Source organism: Xiphophorus couchianus, chromosome 24 (assembly GCF_001444195.1).
Source record: "Xiphophorus couchianus chromosome 24, X_couchianus-1.0, whole genome shotgun sequence".
Taxonomy (NCBI): domain Eukaryota; kingdom Metazoa; phylum Chordata; class Actinopteri; order Cyprinodontiformes; family Poeciliidae; genus Xiphophorus; species Xiphophorus couchianus.
In genome coordinates, this window is record NC_040251.1 from 4969131 (window position 1) to 4989271 (window position 20141).

General features: G+C 42.8%; 1 protein-coding gene across 2 annotated transcripts; it reads right to left on the reverse strand.

Moving 5' to 3' along the window:
* Positions 1 to 540: 540 nt before the first annotated feature.
* On the reverse strand, positions 541 to 18233 carry LOC114140490 (TSC22 domain family protein 1). Of its 2 annotated transcripts, none has more exons than XM_028010410.1 (3): positions 15851 to 18233; positions 3322 to 3373; positions 541 to 1948 (listed from the first exon to the last, which is right to left on the reverse strand). In XM_028010410.1, exons 1-3 carry the CDS (start codon positions 17578 to 17580, stop codon positions 1685 to 1687), a joined length of 2046 nt encoding a protein of 681 aa, XP_027866211.1. In that variant the 5' UTR covers positions 17581 to 18233; the 3' UTR covers positions 541 to 1684. The 2 variants fall into 2 exon arrangements, with proteins under 2 accessions (XP_027866211.1, XP_027866212.1); XM_028010411.1 differs by lacking the exon at positions 15851 to 18233 and adding an exon at positions 3611 to 3938.
* Positions 18234 to 20141: the final 1908 nt, after the last annotated feature.

Here is a 20141-nt window from a genome sequence, read left to right on the forward strand (position 1 = left end):
TGCAATGACCTCAACATAGCCAAGCAGTTAGAGACGTCTAACCTAGAAGAGTTTCTAAAATTATCCCAGCTGCTGTACCTTCAGGTTACAATTCGGCCTTGAAATAGAATATCTGCTGCTGTAGTGTCATCCCAGCATCGGACACGCCACACTGAATTCAGTGAAGAACTCTGTTTTCTAATCTGTCCTGGAAAAAACACGTAGAATGTGACTTAATAAATCATGTGTTCAATGATCAAGCGTGTTGTTTAATTGTAAGATTCAGGTACAGCAATGCAAAGTCATTTTTGGCACCTTATAGCAGCACGAATCACTCTAGTGACCCCTAAATTCCAGCTTTAAAGCTGGAATCAAGTTACATTTTTTGCAGGTATAATTCAATTTTTTTCAGAGTTGTTGGAAGATGCTGATGGTTATGGGCAGCAAGAATCTCTAGTAGTCTGTATTACAGCGGTTCTGAAAAAGATTGAAGGCAATTGCATAAAAAACCTTGGTAAAAATATAGTTGTAAAACCTTTTTAGTTTAAAAAGAGCAAACAGTCCATTTTTTCATACTTTTTTATTTGAGGTGCAACTGTCTAGTGCAATCGAAATGTCACATTTGTGATGGACTTGAAGGAACATGCACAACTGGCGGACATAATTCTGCCAGCGCATTTTTTTTCCTTTCCTCACGACAAGTGTCACATTATTGTGTTCAGCGCTCCAGTCGCACGACGAGCAACTTACACACTTGGCTGTACAAAAAGAAGGGAAAACAATTATTTAAAGAAAAACAAACAAAACAAAAAACCAACAACTACACATGTCCCCAAAATCAAATGGTGAGAGTCCAGATCATTTGAGCGAGTGAGTTTGATGCAACAGCAGAGAGGAGAGGTTCACGTGTCACTGCAGAAGAGACAGCATCTTAGTGTGGAGGTAAAAAAAAAAAAAAATCCTCTTCTATTCCCACCCTGAGTTCAGACATCACAGATAGTTTAAAACCTGGTGAAACCATAGATAGATATATATACACAAACATGAAACATAGAAAAGCCTCTATATATGTATCTATGGTTAGAAACCAGGCACTTGGCAGAGTTGAACTGGAAATATTTAGTCTGTACAAAGTTACCTACGAACAGTCTTGTCCTATTTATTCACCTTCTCTGTTATTTATTTTAACATTAATTACATCAGCAAGAGCAACAAAAAAAAAACACACAAAGAAAAAGCACATCTGTATAATCTGTCCATGTTGAAATAAAAGCGGCCTCATTCCATGTTCCTCCGTTCGCAGTCCTCCAGGTTGTCTGAGTGAAGCACGGATGGCTCAGGTTGGGTGGCTAATGTTCACGTCCACGACGGCACGCCGTGTTCTCCCCTCGTTTATCACCGGGACGACAAAGACGATTGTCTGAAGCAGGCCGTAAAAGACGAAGCGGGGACGCACACACACACACACTCACCCACTGTGGCACAACTCTAGAGTTTTTTAGTTAAATTAAATGTGCAACAAAAGAGTTTTCAGGTGAAGCCTCCAAATGACCTCAGGGTCAGTCTTTTAATGCTAATGTCCGTTCACAGTAAGTCAGCCTTCCTCCACCTCCTCCTCCTCCTCCTCAGCTTCTGTCTTCCATCACCCCTGTCCTTCATCCTGGGAGAGATGGGGCGGGGTTCTTTCCAGTGTGGGCCTTCTGTGTTATCCTGATGTGCCGGAGTTCTGTGCGGAGGGGAGGACCTGCGTGGGTCCGGATGGGGGCAGAGCCTGGGCAGCACCGGTTGGGGATCCGCCCGTCTGGACCTGGGCCTGGAACTGAGCCATCTGCTCGGGGCTGGCCAGCGTCTTCAGCAGGTTGTTCTCCTGCTCCAGCTGCGTGTTGCGCTCCATCAGCTCTTTGATCTGCTCCTTCAGCACCTCCACCTCCTCGCGGACGGCGTACATCAAGTGGCTCTTCACCAAGTCCTGACGGAGATGCAAACACGCTTCAGTCAGAAACCTTTGACAGGTGTTGAGGAAACAAACACAAAGTGGCGTCCAGGTGTGCCTCAGAAATCAGCCCCTTTGCTTTACTACTCAGCCTTTCATACAAATTACACATCCTCATTATTTCACATTAAAGCCCCTGCCATGAACAATTTGTATTGTTCTGCATAAAATGCAGAACTTTTAACACAACAGAATCTCTCATGTGGTATTTCTGACTGAAATAAATTATTTTAAGCCTGATTTTAGCCATTTGTTATAAGTTGGATTAAGGTTAATGTGCATTTAAAAACGGATGGATTCGATGGATTCATATGCAAGTATCGGCTGATCCCTGGTCATGAAGAGCATTGGGTTTGATTTATCAGTGCACGCTTAAATTTTTCATTATTAATCAGAAATCTCACCATCCTCGTGTAGAACATTTCTGGCTTAGATCCTGAAGCATATTCATAGGCTAGAGCGATCCGGTCAAAACCCCTTAACTGTCATGACAGAGTGACCCATTAGATAACATGTAAATATTTTGGAGATGACATCTAAGGGGTTAAAGTCCTGATTCTTTAAGAATCTCATTTTAATTCTCAAACTGCAACTTTAGTACACATGCACACCGCACTTTTCAGAATTCTATTTGGTTAAAAAGTTTGAAAATCAGGATGAGTTTTTCTTCTACTTGACAATTCTGCCCCTTGTAGTTAAAATGGGATAAACATGTGAAGAACTATTAGCGGTACGAATAATATGTTCATATTATTGTTAAGTTGTTAAGTTTTAAAATCAAAATAAAGGAGATTTACTGGCTGACTGCATCATTTGATCATCATAATTGACCTTATTTAGTTCCTGCAGATCACAGAACTATGATATTATCAATGTGTTTTATGAAGATTAAAACAAAACAGCGTTCCAGATTATTGTCATGATGACCTAAGTAGCAGCGGGATTTTTTTGAATAATCTCAGCATCCTCTCCTCTGTGGACCCCCACCCCTCCTGCCTCCTCCTCAGCCACGGAACAAAATGTTCCTGCATCGGGTTGGGAGGAGCCAACTGGCTGCCGAGTTATTTATACAGCATGGAGGGGAGGCTGCGGCTTGCCTGGCAACACTGGAGGAGAGCAGGGCTGTGCGTGAGAAACAGGAGGGAGTCTCCAGCCTGGCCCACACTGAGCTCCAAACCAGGAAAAGTCCAGGCAGGTGCAGAAACAAGCTGAGGATATTAAAAGCACAGAAGCCCCCCAAAAGAAAACCAGCCCACTGAACCGTAAACAGGCCAGAATCCAGTGGCAGCATCTCCCTGCATCACTGGAGGGGTTATATAACACTCATGCAGACAGAACGGCCAGCTTACCATCGCCTGCTCGATCTTGTTGTCGATGGCCACCACACTCGCCCCTGAGGAGCTGCGAGAGAAACAGAGAGCAAAAGAGAATGATGCAACCGCGGCTGAGCACTGCGGGAAGAACTGAGTCTGATCTTAGCAAGCAGAGTCCTGATTGGCTGCTACTTTTTAAAATAAAATCTCTGTTTCTATGAGTGAATTTATTTCAATGGGGTTGGGTAAAAAGAAGTCATTCATTTCAGAAATCTGATCCATAACAAGTATATGAATGCAGCAGAGCCAGTGCGACAGACATTACCTATTATCAACTGTGACTGTAGCACTTTCCTTTCCAAGCACAGAGGACAGAAACGAGATAGAGAAATTCCTCAGCTGACAAACACCAAGGTCCATCGCCACCGTGTAGCATTGGGAATTCATGCTATCCCACCCATTTAAAAGCCCCGGAGGCGGCAGGGCGGCAGGAAGAACCGGGAGTCCAGCGGTAGAAAAGTAGAAAAAAGGCGCATTATTTCTTATTTCAGCCTTCTTATTTCGCACCTCCGGGGCGGCTGGCTCAGCTGCAGCCGGGACAGAGCACACAAAAGACTGAAGCGACGGGTTGCTGCCGCTCTCAGCTCGGCTCCCTCTCCGGGTAATTCATGCGGCAAAACAACGCATGCAGCTTCGTGATTGGATGAGAGGGGGGAGCTAATTAACATAATATATGTGCAACACAGACACTCCCACGTGTCGGACTGGGGGAGAAGTTGCTCATTGTAATAATATATGTGCCAGAAAAACAAGCTGCTGAATCACTAAAACAAAAACTGGACACATTATGTCTCCTTCATATTGGCTTTGGTCTTCTCTCAGTCTTATCTACTGGTTTTATCCCCAAATACAAAAAAAGTTTGTTCAGCACTACAACGTCCGCAGGTGTAGCGATGTCTCCCCCTGCTGGCAGTAAGTTTTAACAACAAAGAGCTGGGATTACACAGACTTTCATCTTATTTAACAGAGTTTCTACACATTTTTGGCTTCTGGACTCCGTTAAACAGACTCGAAATTCTCTTTTAAAAGAATAAATCAAATGTCATAATATCAAGGCAGATTTCTGTATAGTGCTCAGGGCTTCAACATGAAACTAGCAGGAAAAATACTGAAAAATTTGCCTATTACCTATTTGTGGTTCAGTATTCAGATTTTTTCTGTAGAAGGTAACTCCAAATTATTTGCATAAAATTATCTTATAACTGCAGCTTACGGAGGCTTGTCAGGCTAAATCCGTTTAAGGAGGTGGGGGAGTTTCTCAAAGAGTGGATGGAGTCCCACACATGGACTGAAAACCAGAACTGGACTGCTGCTTAGTGGTCCAAAGTCTCAAAAATGTTTATCATCTGAAGAGATTTAAAACAGTAGACATGTCAGACAAATGTCTCCGAGTTAAGAGTCGACAGCTTGACCACGTTAAGGCGTGGATTGTTGGCGTTCCTATGGAAACGAGCCAAACAGCACACAAAGAGGAAGCGCGTTTTGTGTGCGCAGCTGGAGTTGAAACGAAGAGTCAAACTGAAACCGTCCCGTCCCTTTTTTCACCCCTCACCACAAACACACGTCAACATTCAGTCAGAGTGGGCATCTTAGCAACTGGTCATTCATGCATTTCGTAAACTTTGATTCACGTCCGAGCTCACTTCAACCACCTGCTCCTGATTAAAGCACCTTGTTGAGTTTAATCTGTCCGTAACCATTCAGGTAGAGGCCAAACCTTCGAAGACTGTCTGCTTTATGACTTTACCACAACACAGCTACAAAAACCAGCCAGATATAGGCGGGCTACTTCCCAAACTTACATTCATACTCCTTGGTCTTTGCATGCTGTGCACATTTATACTGCAAGAAAAATCAAAGCCACGTGATTGAGTGATGAGGGTTGAGTCTCATGAAATCAGTCTAAAGCTACAGGACAACACTTTTCATAAACCTGAAGGTGTTTTTTAGGAGGACTTTATATACTAGAACACAACTTAGAAGTCACGATCGTGAAAAAAGTGACATATTAAAACCCTTCTTGTTTTACAATCAGTTGCAGAACATAGAAAACAGCATACGGAAACCAATAAATCAGCTCGATTTCCTTAATTATGGGCGATCTGCCAATTCTTACACAAGAAGCCGATCTTATCAGCCACTGTCTCCTTTTGCTCTGCGGTAAGAGAGGACTGACTGACGAGTCACTTCACAGTTAATAGTCACTATACCACTCTGGAAAAAATTGAGATACCACTGCAAAATCATCAGTTCTCTGATTTTACTCTTTATAAGAATGTGTCTGAGTAAAATGAACGTTATTCTTTTATTCTATTAACTACTGACAACATGTCTCTGATATTCCAAGCAAAAATGTGTTATTTGTAGAAAATGAGAAATGGTCAAAATAACGAAAAAGATGCAGCGCTTTCAGACCTCAAATAATGCAAAGAAAACAAGTTCACGTTCATTTAAAAGCAGCAATACTGTTGTTTTAACTCTGGAAGACTTCAGAAATCAACATTTGGTGAAATAACCATGAGGTTTCCTTAAAATTCCAATAAAAGTCAACTAAAGTTTGTGGTTTTAATATGACACAATCTAAAGAAGTGAATACTTTTTGAAGCCACTGCACTTCCATAGAGATGGTTTGAAAATAAAAAGGAATGATTTGATGTTCCCTGTTGAGATGAGATATAAGATTTATTTAGCTAACCTCAAAGAGGGTTTGCGAGGTCCAAAGGAACTAAAAACGTCCGCTGCATTCCTCTAAAAGAAGCAGTTATATTTTATTCTACTGTGGACGGAGGTAAAATACGGAATAAAAAGAATGTGTAGGAATATGGGGTTCATGTTAACATGCACATGAAGTTTGGGACTTTTCAGAGTGTGCTTAGAGATAAATGAATCGTTTGCAGAACTCAATTCTCATCTATGACAGTTGTGATTAATTGGTGCAACTGAACTTGCAGAAAAATCATTTCAATCGCAAATTTCACACACTCAAAGAAAACATGCGGAACATGTGCAGAAACAAGAACCGAGTGTGCTGGAAGGCAGCCCTCCAGGGCTGGATCATGCAGAGCGGATGGATGTGCATCTCTTGTTGCAGACGCAGGCGGGCGTTGCATCAAAGGGCTGCAGGGAACTTTAATACAAACGTTTCTGCTTAGATTCCAGCAGCGTAATAAAAACCGCCATGGTTACCTCTTCAGATGCTTCTCAAGCTCCCAGAAGAGCAGCTTAAGGGCCCGGGCGTCCTGGCCCTGCGCTGCTGTTCCTGCTGCCACCGCCGGCTCCTTCTCTCTCATTGATGCTCACGAAATCACAACACGGGACCTAAGCACCTCCCACCCCCACCACCAACACACCACCAAAACCGACCGCAGTACCACCGCTGCGCCCTTCGGCCCCTCACCCCTGGCTCCCCCTGAAAGCTGAAGGAGCTTCACATTGGGGAGCCTGAGCAACAATAGAACCCAGGATGGATGAGGAAGGGAGAAAGAGGAGTAAGTGTGTGTGTGTGTGTACACAGGGGGAGCTCATGTTTGTGTGAGTCTGGACATATGTAGACTGTAAGATGATTGGGTGAGCAGAGAGGAGACCTAGGCAGTGATGTCAGCTTTCTTCCTGCTGTTACATAAACTGTCAGCAGAGATTAGACAGATCCGCCCAATAGGATGTTCCACTGTTGACTACGTCGCCCATTAGCCCGCTGGCTGCCTCAGAAGAATGCCTCCACCCGCTGATTAGCAGCAGGAAACAAACTTTAATGTCCCCAGCATCCTCCACACACTAAAAGACCTCCAACAGATTCAGAGATTCCCCAGCAGGAGTTCCGTAGGTCCTCCTGTTGTCGGTGAGCTGAGCAGCATCCAAAGATGGCGACCTAGCTCAGGGTGCAACAAAATGGTGGCAAGCGAGAGGCGCCCAACTACTAAAAGGGGCCAGTGTTGACAATTAACCTCATTAAGTGAAGGTTACGTATTTTTTTCTTCACTGTAAACGCCCACAACAAGGGCTCCAAGTGTTCATATTGAATGTTAATGTCAGGTCGCATTTAGTCAACCTGGCTGAAACCAACATGTCTGTACACATTGTACTAGCAGGTCTGGGGTCAGTTTGCACATGCTCACTAAAGTAAAAAAGGAGGGGAAGCCTTCGCTCTGTTTGCCTTCAGCCAATCGCTGAACAGAGACGGTTTGCTCAATGATGACGGAACGCTATGCGTCATAACTTCACATGCGGCACACTTGGTTTTGTTCAGAGAGTGACCCATATATTACATGAGCAAATTATTACAGCATATTGCATAAAAACACTGGACTCTGTAAGATAACAAGTGGTGGCAAACAGATGATTTTGCACCCTTTTAGGAGTTATTTTGGGGGTTGGGGTAAACAAAATCATAAAGTTAACATTTTTACATTTTAAAAGACAAAAACCTTGGTTTCCTAGCATAAACTTTAATAGCAACATTATTCCTGGACATTTCTTGCATTTGCTTAACATAAGAGAAAGAAAAAACAGAGCCAATCATTTAAAATTGACTTTAAATTTAAAAACAATTTAAAGCCAATTTACGACTACCGACCAAAATCTATTTTTCTCTGATTTTTCAATGGAGCGCATCTAAAATATTTGGGGAAAATTTGCCTGTTCACCAATTTTTTTTTTGCCGAGCGTATCTAACATATTTGGGAAGCTGAAACACCTTTGCGCAATTCTACTTGATGTTTGGCGCTTCCAAAGTAGCCAATCCAAGAAGACTGCTCATTGTCATGGGCACTGATTGGCTGTGGCCCCAAAAGCAGAGATATGGAAGACTGTGGATGTTAGCTTCTGTAGCAGAGCTAAGGTGGTTTTGAGTGTGTTTATTAATGTATATTTGGTGTTTGAACTTTTAAAGTAGCTTGTTATGAGTTTTAGAGGCTATGTCAAGTATTTGTGGTTTTCAAATAAAGGATATGTTGGCAGTCTTCTGGAAACTTACAGAACACACACAGACTGCTAATACTTGCTCAGAACTAAAAAGCCTGAACAAATATGATGAAAGCTGTTAGTTATAGTTCTAAAATTAAACACTGCAATCATTTAAAATCGGCATCAGTAGTTTTTAAAGAATCTCTGTTCAGTGTTTTGCTTTTAAACACTCAGGAAAACCTACAAAAATTGTGCAGGGAAACATTGTGGTGGAGAACCTTTCTGCTACACCCAGCTGGGCTTACATAAGGATGGAAGTGAAGCAGCATTTAGGATCGAGATAACGTGGAGTGAAGAAACAAAGGGAAACAAAACGGAGTTAAAAATATGTTTCCTTTTAAAACAAGGAGGGAAAATTGAGAAGTAGGCGCCAACGTTTACAGAAAACCTCCAAGACTGCTTTTTTCCCCCCTAAATGTATATTCTGTGTTTTGTTTTACTCACATCCTTTTTTTCTTTCCATCAGTTTGCACGCTGTGATGTGATTCGCCGGTTTCCCTCCACATCACTTCTTCTTTAGCAGTCAGGAGGCACGGGCTTGTGCATGTCTGCACGGGCCTGTGCATCCTGTTTGTGTGATTTTTGCATCACTTAATGTGTGTAGGCCGGAATAATCCGGTTTAGGCCTCGAACTGTGGCAGGGAATCAACGGCGATTACACACGCAGGATTTTTTTTTTTTTTTACTGTCTGAATTTGGGGAGTTAGAAGGTTCAAAATTCCATGTTTGCGGAGGTGTAATTATTTGATCATTTTCTGGCTCTGGTTCCAGAGTGCGGCAGAGAGCCGACGTTGGGTTAGACAGCTTTATGCCTGCTTGTGGTGGAGGATATTTCCCCTTGATTTTTGCTCAGACACAGACAAAACAAAGAGGAAGGAACGCCCTAAAACTCGGCCAGGTCTCGCATCATCACAGGCCTTGAGGGCCGAAGCTCTTTGGAGCGCGAGTAAAACGCTCCGCCATGCACGCAATGCCTTACATAACCAGCTTCTGGAACATATGAACCGTGAAAGGAGAAGGCACAGAACGACGCGGCTCCAAATATTAAAGAATCTCATACATCATGGAGAAACAGATGGAACTAAACCCCACAGAATACCCAGCTAACCTCCAAATCCAATTTATACTTGACATTTAAAAACATTAAAGGAGCCTAAATTTGCTCCTGCTTTTAAATGAATATTTTAGAAGCAAGTATTACACAACAGCCTGATAACACGAGACGTCACTCGCAGTCACATGAAGCTTTCGGGGGGTTTCAATGAAAGCAGAGCCAGAAAAGCTGCCAGTCTAAACAGTGAGCATGTTCACAGCGGAGGTGGAGGAACTTTGCTTGAGGCTCTCTGCAGCGTGCCGCTTCATGTGGTGATCTGACTCTCACAACCAGCTTCAGTTACTTTTCCAGATATCCACGTTATTCCTGGCAGAGCAAACTGTACAACAGCCTTTTTAAACAACAGCGTTAAGAAGCTATGGTTTCACAACTGGAACATTTTTTCCCATTATGTGGCTTCTGCAAGTTCAAAGACTCTAATAAAAGTTCAAAAATGAGGCAGTGGCCCCATCCATCCGATCATGTTGATTTAGTTTGTTTGCAAAACAGACATGCAGCTTTTTCTTGGAAAGCTATGGGCTGGAAATTAAAATTTTGAATATTTAAAATATTTGAAATGCAAAAACAAGCAACAAAAAAAAGAAGTGCAGCTTGGGAATCTGAAATACCTTGATGCAATGCAACTTGATGTGCAATTGGCTGGCTTTTCTTTTCCTTGGCGCTGATTGGTTGCATCCCGGTAGGTAGTGCTAACTAAGACTGTGCATTTTAAGGCATATTTGATGTTTGAACCACAGAGGACCTTATTCGAAACCACACACGCCGAAGAAAAGCTAAATTCTGTTACTCTAATACTTTAGACCTCCTCTAAAAACCCATAACTGCCTATTTTAATAGTTCAAACACAAAACATACATCAGTGGAAACTGTCTTAGCACTACCACAAAAGCTAACATCTACAGTTTCCTTATCTCTGCCCTTAGAGGTTACAACAAATCAAAAATAAATGGCGCTGATGCCATTTATTTGGCTGCTTCTCAAGCTGTGGCTTCTTTCAAATATTTTGGATATACTCACCAGTGCAAAAATATGAGATTGGCAGATATTCTGTAAATAACTTGGGAGTCATATTCTGCAGAAACTCTGCAAATACTGAACCGTGAAAAGGAGGGGTCTACCGCATTAACGTGGGCAACTAGAAGATTTTTTTTACAGGGGATTTCAAGTAGAGGTGGCGGGAAGAGAACGGATTTTTTAGTGAATCAATATTTTTAATCCTGGGAATTCTGAATTGATTCAAAATGCTAAAAAAAAATATTTTAAAATGCGTTTAAGTTGCACCTTTAGACTGTTTCAATAGAAAAAATGGTTTCTGAATCAAATTGTAACCTTAAAAATCAAAATCTAATCATTGAAAGATTTTTGTCTCTAATCTCAAATAGTTGAGGATATTAGGTGTTCACAGGAGGGTGGGGTCCCTAATTATTGCAGTATTTGAGAAATAAAGGCACAGTTTTGCTTAATTTGGCCTGTTGAAGGTGTAAGTCCGAAGGTCACACGTGATTCACACTGTGGGTCATAGGAGTAAAGCAGTAAAGACTCTACAACATTCCTCGTTAAAGTCATAGAGTCTCCCCAGTAAAACAACTGAGTGTTTTACCAGTCTGGAAATTACGACGACAAAACAATAAAAACTTTCACAGTTTTTTGGGGGGGGGCGGGTTTTGAAAACCCCTTTTGATTTCAATTTATCTATATACTTTGTGACACTAACGTAACTTACTTTCATTATACAACAAGAATATTTCAATTCTCAAGAAGCAGTTTCAAAGTGAGAATTATTTGGATGTTATACAGGAGAGGGTTAACAAAATGCTGTGGTGTTTTTTTTTTTGCCGCATAAAATAAACATTAGAATTCCAAATATCTGCTCCAAAATGAATAAAGAGGGAAATGCATTTCTCAAAATATATTAAGAAAAGACAATTAAATGAAAATATAGATATATATTAAGATGTAATGGACTTGCTAATGCAGCAAATCTGGTCCACACAGACAAACACAGTGTCCAGTCTTTTGGTTTGTTTGGAGATGAAACTCCAGAGACGCGACTGTGAAACTGCAAAAATACGAGAGCACAAGGCAAGCGAACGTGACGCATGGCTACTTGGCTATCGGCTTCGCTCAAAGCGTCCTCTGCAGCCAGAAGCTGCTGAAGCTGGGCTGTGGCTGGAAGAGCAAAGCGCACAGTTTTAATTGGAGGAAGTTAACCTGCAGTAACGAAAGATCAGAACACCATGCAACAACCTTGTCAAATCTTTAACTAGGTGGGAGAATCAACGTCCCACAGTCCACTGTAAGCAGCGGCTCCGTCTTTCTCATGGAGAACGTTCCATTCCCTCGCTGCTTTGTCATTCACAGATTGCGTGCAAAGAGGACGTTTCTACTTTGCCGCAGGGCTTGTTTAAGGTCAGTGATTTCAAAGCACATTAAACAGCTGTCACCTAGGGGGAAGATTTATGAGCGCCTGCTGCCATCTAGTGGGGAAACACAACTATGACAGCTGGAGAGGTCGGAGAGTTTGTGTCAGGCAGAATAAACGTGTCAAATCTGTTTAAGAGATTACTCAACAATTTGACTCATTGCTGTGAGACAGCAAGAACATGAGAGGCAATAAAAAAAAGGATTCACTAAGTGTTTGCCTCTTTAGTGTTGGTATTATCAACTTAAGACGCTAAACTCCTGGCTTATGTTTTTTTTAAAAAATCAGCTGTCAGATCTGGAAATCAAGCCAGAAAAAAAATAAAATAAAAAATTCAGGCGTGTCTGTGTTAGCAACGCGTAAATCATGAGTCAGTAACCACACAACCTCAGGGCCATTGTCTGTTTATGATAAATCATCATCTTAAGAATGAGCCGTGTGTACTTGCAGGATCAGGGTCTCTGCAAACCCAGAAAGAGATTATTTAATGTTATTTAACAAAAGCCAAATCCGACCAGCAGTGAACAATCAGAAGGCACAATGTGGAGAGTCTAACATCTTCGGGTTCAGATTCATAACGACTTCCAACATTCCTCATTAAAGAAAAAGCAAAAAAGGGGCAAACTTTGGAAGAAATGCTGCTTTAACAAGAGCCTTTTGGCATAAAATAACAGTAAACTGAAGCTGCAGCTTTTACAGCCCCAAAAGGGTGAAGTCATATGTGTAAATACGACCCATAAATCGCAATACACCCAACAATGAAGTTGTGGTACTGCTGCTTTTCTAACAAACCACCCCTTTGTTAAAATAATCCTGGAAACACCGCAAGCCAAGATGGAAGTTTATGCTAGCAACTGCCAATTAAAGGCGTTAGCTGAAGATCTGCACAATGCTGCCTTTTGATTTAGGTTTCCAACTAGTTTCTACAAAGCACGCTGTCCAAAGAACCGATGAGATTTCTTCTTTGCAAGAAGCACTTTTGATGTGACCCAAACTGTTCCTGTGCACCAAACATCTACCCCGGAGTAACACACCCAGACATGAAAAGATACCACTGCTTTTCTGCCCAGGGAAGCACAACTGCCAACTGAAAGCACTAATTAATACCACTGTCTTTTTAATAGCTTACTGAAAGCAGGTTGAATTGTACGGGCCAGATCCTGCAGGAAGGACGCTGCTGGTTCAATGCTTGAAAAATAATTCTTCAACCGATTACAGTCTTTTTTTAACTATTATTTTAAGAAGCATTTCTGATTCTCATCCCAAGTACAGGTAATTTGAATTTGAAAGAAAGAAATTGCATTGCAATTTCTTGTGGATGGAAATGGAGTAATTAAAACCAATCAATAATTAAAGCACATTTCTGTGTGCTGGCATTTTTCTGGACCGCTCTTTCTATGTCAGAAATCAATTTCAAAACTTTGAATCCATCATGCAATTTAATTAAATCAATATCTATAGGTGATAGTTGAAATTTAATTCAAATAAATCAATTACATATTTATTACATCAATAAAATAATAATATAAAAATACACAAATGTAAAATAGTAGAAATACTCAACTTAAATCTAAAACCGTGTTGAAAATCATAATTACAGTGGATCACAAAAGTGAGTGCACCCCTTCACATTTCTGAAGATATTTAAGTATTTCTTTTCATGGGACAATACTGACAAAATGACACTTTAACACAATAAAAAGTTCTCTGTGTGCAGCTTACATAACAGTGTAAATTTATTCTTCCCTCAAAATAACTATATACAGCCATTAATGTCTAAACCACCGGAAACAAAAGTGAGTACACCCCTAAGAGACTACACCTACAATTTGCTCAATTCCCTCCAAAATGGCATGTGACTAATTAGTGTTACTAGGTCTAAGGTGTGCATAGGGAGTAGGTGTGTTAAATTTTTAGTACAGCTCTCACACTTGTCACTGAAAGTTCCAACATGGCACCTCGTGGCAAAGAACTCTCTGAGGATCTTAAAAGTCGAATTGTTGTGCTACATGAAGAAGGCCAAGGCTACCAGAGGATTGCTAACACCCTGAAACTGAGCTGCAGCACAGTGGCCAAGATCATTCAGCTTTCTAAAAGAGGGGGGTCCACTCAGAACAGATCTTGCGTTGGTCATCTAAAGAAGCTCAGTGCACGTGCTTCTTTGGATGAGAAAACATCCAAATGCTGTCTTTGAAAGATTGCTGCAGGAGTGCTGTCAGCATTGCTGCAGAGATTAAAGAGGTGGAGGGTCAGCCTGTTGGTGCTCGGACCATACGCCGCACACTACATCAGATCGGTCTGCATGGCTGTCACCCCAGACTTCAGCCTCTTCTGAAGTCTGCACACAAGAAAGCATGCAAACAGTTTGCTGATGACACGTCAACAAAGGACATGGATTACTGGATCCAGGTCCTATGGTCTGATGAGACCAAGATGAGTGTTTTTGGTTCAGATGGTCTCAAGCATGTGTGGCAGCTATCAGGTGAGGAGTACAAAGATAAGTGTGTGATGCCTACAGTCAAGCATCGTGGTGGGAAAATGCCATGGCCTGGGGCTGTATGAGTGCAGCAGGTGTTGGGGAGTTACATTTCATCAACTCCAATCTGTACCATGAAATACTGAAGCAGAGCATAAGCTACACATTTTCAGTAAAAGGGATAAATAAAAAATGTGCTTCGTTATTAGCGCAGTAGCAGAAGTGAGCCCACTTAAAACAAGTAGCAACATTTTTTTTTTTTTATTGAAATGTGGCACAAGTAACACCATTTAGTAATTTTCTCTCACTCGCATTGATCATTAAATCACTAATTGATATTTTACAAATGGATCAAATCTCAGGGGAACAAGATTGTTTATTAGTAAAGCTATGTTATTTTATAGCTGTACTTTGGGAGTTTTGGTCATTTTAAGTATGCTCGTCTATTTAAAAAGTCTTTGTATATTTAAGGATCAGTTTACGGTGCCTTGAGAGCAGAGCTAAACTTGTTGATCTCATGCAAAATGCCACTTGTGGAAGAAAACTGACACATCCCCCCCGAATACTCCAGCCTGTGACACACGGTGCTAAGAAAGCAAAGCAGCAACTGCAAATGAAATCTTTCCATCTGAACAAGGTTTTGTTTAACAGCAATAAAACAACTTTAATATATAGTTTCCTTGTAACTTGACAATCTTCTTTTTGCATTTAATGCTGCAATAAAACACATCCCAAAAGACTTGCAGCTGCAATTTCAGTAAAAACTGGTTCGGAGCTCGTTTTCCAGAAGCAGAACATAAATACATAGCAAATTTGTACTCATTTCTTTCATATAAAAATCCAAATAAAATATATTAACGCTTGTGGACGCAACACGAGAAAATACAGGGCTGTGTTCATGCACGGGTGGAATTGTTTCTGTAAGAAGAGGATGGAAATAAAGCACTGAACAACAGTAAGACAATATGACCATAAACAAAGCAAACAGTCAGACTGAGACCGTCTGCTGCAGGACAGTGGCTGATTCATGTCCACAAACTGATGACAAACGCTTGTCCATATGCAAATATGGTCTCTCTGCAGCACATTCAATCAACTTTAAGCCTTCAGTTGCACGCTTTATCTTTGCAAAGCTAAAGAGTGCAAAGATCAGACATGAATCTCCTGTTCGACCGGACGCAGGAGGTTTACAAGCAGAGAAACAACTTGTGGCGTCTCTGACAGCTTTTCTCCAGGGAACCAATCCGGTTAGAGCGGTCCTGCGTTCTCACAGATTTCCCTCACCCTACATAACTCTTAAAGAGCCGGCAGGAATATATGGAAATAAACACAAAGACCCACTATTTCCCTGCGGTGGAACAGCTTGAACCTGAAAGAGACGCAAACAGTGGCTCTGAGAGAAAGCTGCGACAGATGGGGGAGTCTGACCAGGCCAGCGCTCTGACCCTGAACAGAAAACTGCAGGCAAATGACACTGGATTAAATGCAAAATAAGCCCAATGTGTGATTAAAAACAAGACTGTTCTCTCACCTGTCGTCCTCTCCCTCTGCATGCTGGCTCCTGAAGCCTGCAGCAGCCAGGAAAGCTCTGGTTTCCACCGACATGCCCATCTGGCCCTCGGCGGCTCCCTCAGCGACCCCCAGCCTGGGCAGACCCAATAGACCCTGGTGCTGGATCAAGAGCTTCTGGGCGTACTCCAGGTCTGTGTTTTTGGCCAAGCTTCCTCCTCCAGGAACATGGGCGAGGTTCGCTCCGAGGGTGAGCAGCGGCTGCAGGTCGGCTTGCAGGGCGGTCAGTGGCTTGTAGGGGTTGCCTTGGAGGGCCACCGGGTGCTGGAGTTGTGTTTTTGGCAGAGGGTGGGGTTGAGGTTGAAGAGAAGCAAAAGCTGCGGGGGTTGGCGCGGAAACCTGGCCCAGAATTGGAGTGATGCTGACGGGATGCTGCAGTGGGATCCCTGGAACTGGAGCAGAGATCCCAGTATTCACATGTGGAAGCGGTGGCTGAACTTGCGTCTGAAAGGGAGCGGTTGGCTGGATGAAGTCAGGCTGTCTGACCCCTCCTGGGGGTGCAACCACTCCTGTGTGGAGCTGGGATGTGGGGTAACCTCCCTGGGGTTGTGGATCCACGGCGTAGGGTAACGGCTGGGGTGTTACAGGAGGAGGCAGAGACGCAGCTGCAGGTTTCTGCATGTACGTCGTCCCGGCAACCTCTTTGGGGGAAATGTAGCTCTGGGCAGTGGGCTGCGTCACCACCTGTGGACTGGTGAAGTCCTGGGTGGGAGCGTGGTACGGCTGCAGCGGGGCGGGAACAGCCGGACTCGCCCCGGCGTTTCCCGCCTCGGCCTCTATGGCCACATCTATGGCTCTGGCTGCCTCAGGCGGCGCTGGGTGAGTGACCTCCTTTTCGTAATACTCTGTGCACGTCCATCTTCCTTTGCGGAAGGGCTCCAAATTCGTGTCCAGTTTGACGACCCTGAAACGAGAGCCAGGGGCTGCCTGGCTGTGGCTGGGCTGGGCCACCTGCCCGCTTGCAGCGGTGTTGTCAGAACCAGCAGCAGAAACGTTAGAAGGTTTCACAATGTTTTGGACATTCGTAGCAGGAGATGCAGGTCCAGCAGGTTTGGGGTTTTCCTGCACCAACGGCCTCTGGACCATAGCTGGACTGGAGCTGGCTACTGGTGCAACGGGAAGAGTTGTTAACGCTGGGTCAGACTGGTGATGTTGGGCCTGCTGGGGGTAGTACTGATGATGAACAGACCCATTCACCAAGGAGGACCCCTGAGCCATGTGGTGCAGCTGCAGAGGTTCATTAGGGGACACCAGTCCGGGAGTGTCCACCCCATGGAGACTGTTCAAGGTCTCATCTGAGGAGCTCCTCTCCGGGACTCCCGTGTCTGCAGGCCTGGATGCGGACACATCCAGCATCTCAGAGGAGGACAGGTCCTCCGTGTGGGACTCGTCCATGTCATCATAGCTCTCCGTGTCATCCGCCAGACTGTTGTTCCCACTGACGTTGATCTGGGCCGAGGTGACGCTGGTTATCTGGAAGCCGCTCTTCTTCTTCACCTGAGCTCCCAGCGCTTGGAGAGCCGGGGAGGAGGATCCAGCCTGCGCCGGGCTCGGGCTCTCCTCGGCGAGGTTACCTCCGACAGAAGAGGAGGGAGATCCGCCGGACGCGCTGCTGCTGCCTCTCCGGTAGTGGAAAGCGGCTTTGCGGGTAGCAGTCCCCGGGGGGTCCCCGGTGTAGTCCTGGTGGTGCATGTTTGCAGTGAGGCCAATGAAGTAGAGGGGTTGTCAGGCGATACTAAACAGCCTTATGTGACAAGTCTTATGATTTGCGTCCTTTACAATAAAATACAAATTTAGGAAGACGTTCAAAAATAAGCTCTGCGGTGAATATGCACTTCCTCCTGTCAAAACACGCATCGATCCATCATTTTAAATTAAAACCACTCTTTAATTGCTGCAACTATAATAAAAAAGCACGACTTGTAGCTAGCTGCAGCTAGCTAGCAGCCATTAGCGCCTCCTGAACTTTGTATCTCCGTTTAGCTCGTATATTCAAACATTTAACTGATATACATGAGACAACTAAGCAAATTCAAAATAATAATATTTCATATTTTTAGTTGTCCTTTGAGAGTAGAGTCTGTTAGCCTGCCGTGTGCCGCAGGAAAACCTTCGCATCTATTCCCTTCGTCCGGGAGCCGACTAGTCTCGTCAAAATGGAAAGAAAAATAATCCCGAGTCGGTCACACAAGCCGTTTTCAGTTAGCAGAACATGGAGTCTGGGCAATATCCGTCTTTGTAGTGGTAGAAATTGCTGGGTGAGTCCATGTCAGCGCCGCTTTCAGCGTCCGTCCGTGTTTGCTGTATCATTGCCGGTGAGCTCTAGAAGCAGCAGCAACTGTAGGACCGCAAACATTGCCCATGCGCATGCGCGTGGAGCGTTCAGGTCCCAAAATTGGATCGAGTTTTTTATTATAAACCATTGTTTCAGCATTTTTTTCCCTAAATAACTTAATCAAATTTACCATTTGGCCACATTTCCACAAGATATAAGCATTTTCCTCAATTACAAATGGGAAAATACATCCCATTTCAACCCTAAAAGCTAATAAAAATACGTTAAAAAAATGTACCTAACACTAAAAGGGGGCATGAAGCTCTGGGTTGTATTTATTTTTTCTTCCTGGGAACCCACTGTTTAGAAATGCTACTATAAACAGCAATGATGAATTAGGCAGATGATTTATATGCACATATATAATTGCTGATTGCATACATCTTAAACACATTAATAATAATAAATTAGGAATGTCAGCTTGTTACAACTAAAATATTTAACAAGAAATTCATAGTGCTTGTGAACTACAAAATCTGATAAGCAGGGTTGACTTGTAATATTCCTTACTGTTATATATGTTTTAGATTATTTTGTTGTTCTTTTAACTGTGATATAGACATGCCAAACTATAATACTATTTTTACTGTACAGTTTGGCCGTTTCTCTTTGAATTGTTCTTTTCCCTACTCTTCATCAGTCCATTGCTTGGCTATTCCAGATAAATAATTTTAATGTGTCTCTTGAGCTGAAATCTGCCCTATGAGTTAATGAGGAAGAGAAAAAAAACCCAAAACGCAAACAATAAAGAATGGTAATCCATAACCTATTTCTTTTAAAAATACCAAGGATAAACGTTTGACAGAGTATAATATGTTAGCTCCAAAGAGCTTTTAGCTGAAAACTTGGCGTACACATGATGATGAATAGTACTGATGATTTGGACATTGTCTGATTAAGAATGTAGGTTCAAAGATCAGGGGTCTCGTTTTAAAATGTGGCAGGACAAAACAGGAACTGAAACTGCCATATGTCATTTTCTGTGCAAAAGTTGTGCTCTTTAAAAAATCAAACTTAAGGGGAGAATGTGCAGATCTTCACACAAACTAAGGATGAAACTGGTGATGAAGATGGTGAGGTGGGAAATTTTAGCAATTGTAGAAAAAAAAGCCTAACTGTCTGGTTTAGCAGTTCTAGTTCTAGTGCTAGTGCTTGAATTGAAGTAATTGCAATAGAGATAATTAAACTTTAGTCTTGTGTAAAACGTCTTTGCTGCAAGGAAGTTGAACAGAAGTGGAAGTTGATCTTTTTCAAAAATAAAATACTCCATAAACTGCCGTTAAAACGAGAACAGTAGTAGACCAAAGTCACAGTGAGCCGCACAGAAGGGAGAGAAAAGCTGCATGCGTGTTGTGAGTTGTACGTTTGTCATTCTTGTCACAGCTGATGTATCCCTCCCACAACAGAAATGCTTCTGACACCAACATATCTGATAAATATAGTGGCAAGCTAGGCAACACATGACTTCTTCATCCTAGTGCAAAGCAGTGTAGGGAACAGACTGCAGGCAGACACTATATATGATGGCTGGCTTCTTTATGAGTGAATGACTAACTTATTTTTGGAAATTCTAAGTACGGATGTACTCTTCCGCTATAACCTGCAGGGGAAAGTGGGTTACCCTCCTCCCCCATAGTTGTTCACTTCCAACCCCCTTCCCAAACGATCAGAGTGTAGAAGAGGCACACTTTAATACCGCTCACTCCCATGTATGTTTAGCAGTGTATTATCATATCTGAGGAAGGCAATGCAAAATCATTAAGGCATGTGGTGTACTGCACAACTTGGCACTGAGCCATGGCATCCATCTCCTTTTGTGGCTTCCTTCGTCCTCAGAATGACAACCCTCACCCACAACCTTGAGTAACAAGGCTGTCAGTTTCAGTGAGGCACCAGATGTCACTAGAGAGCCATGAAT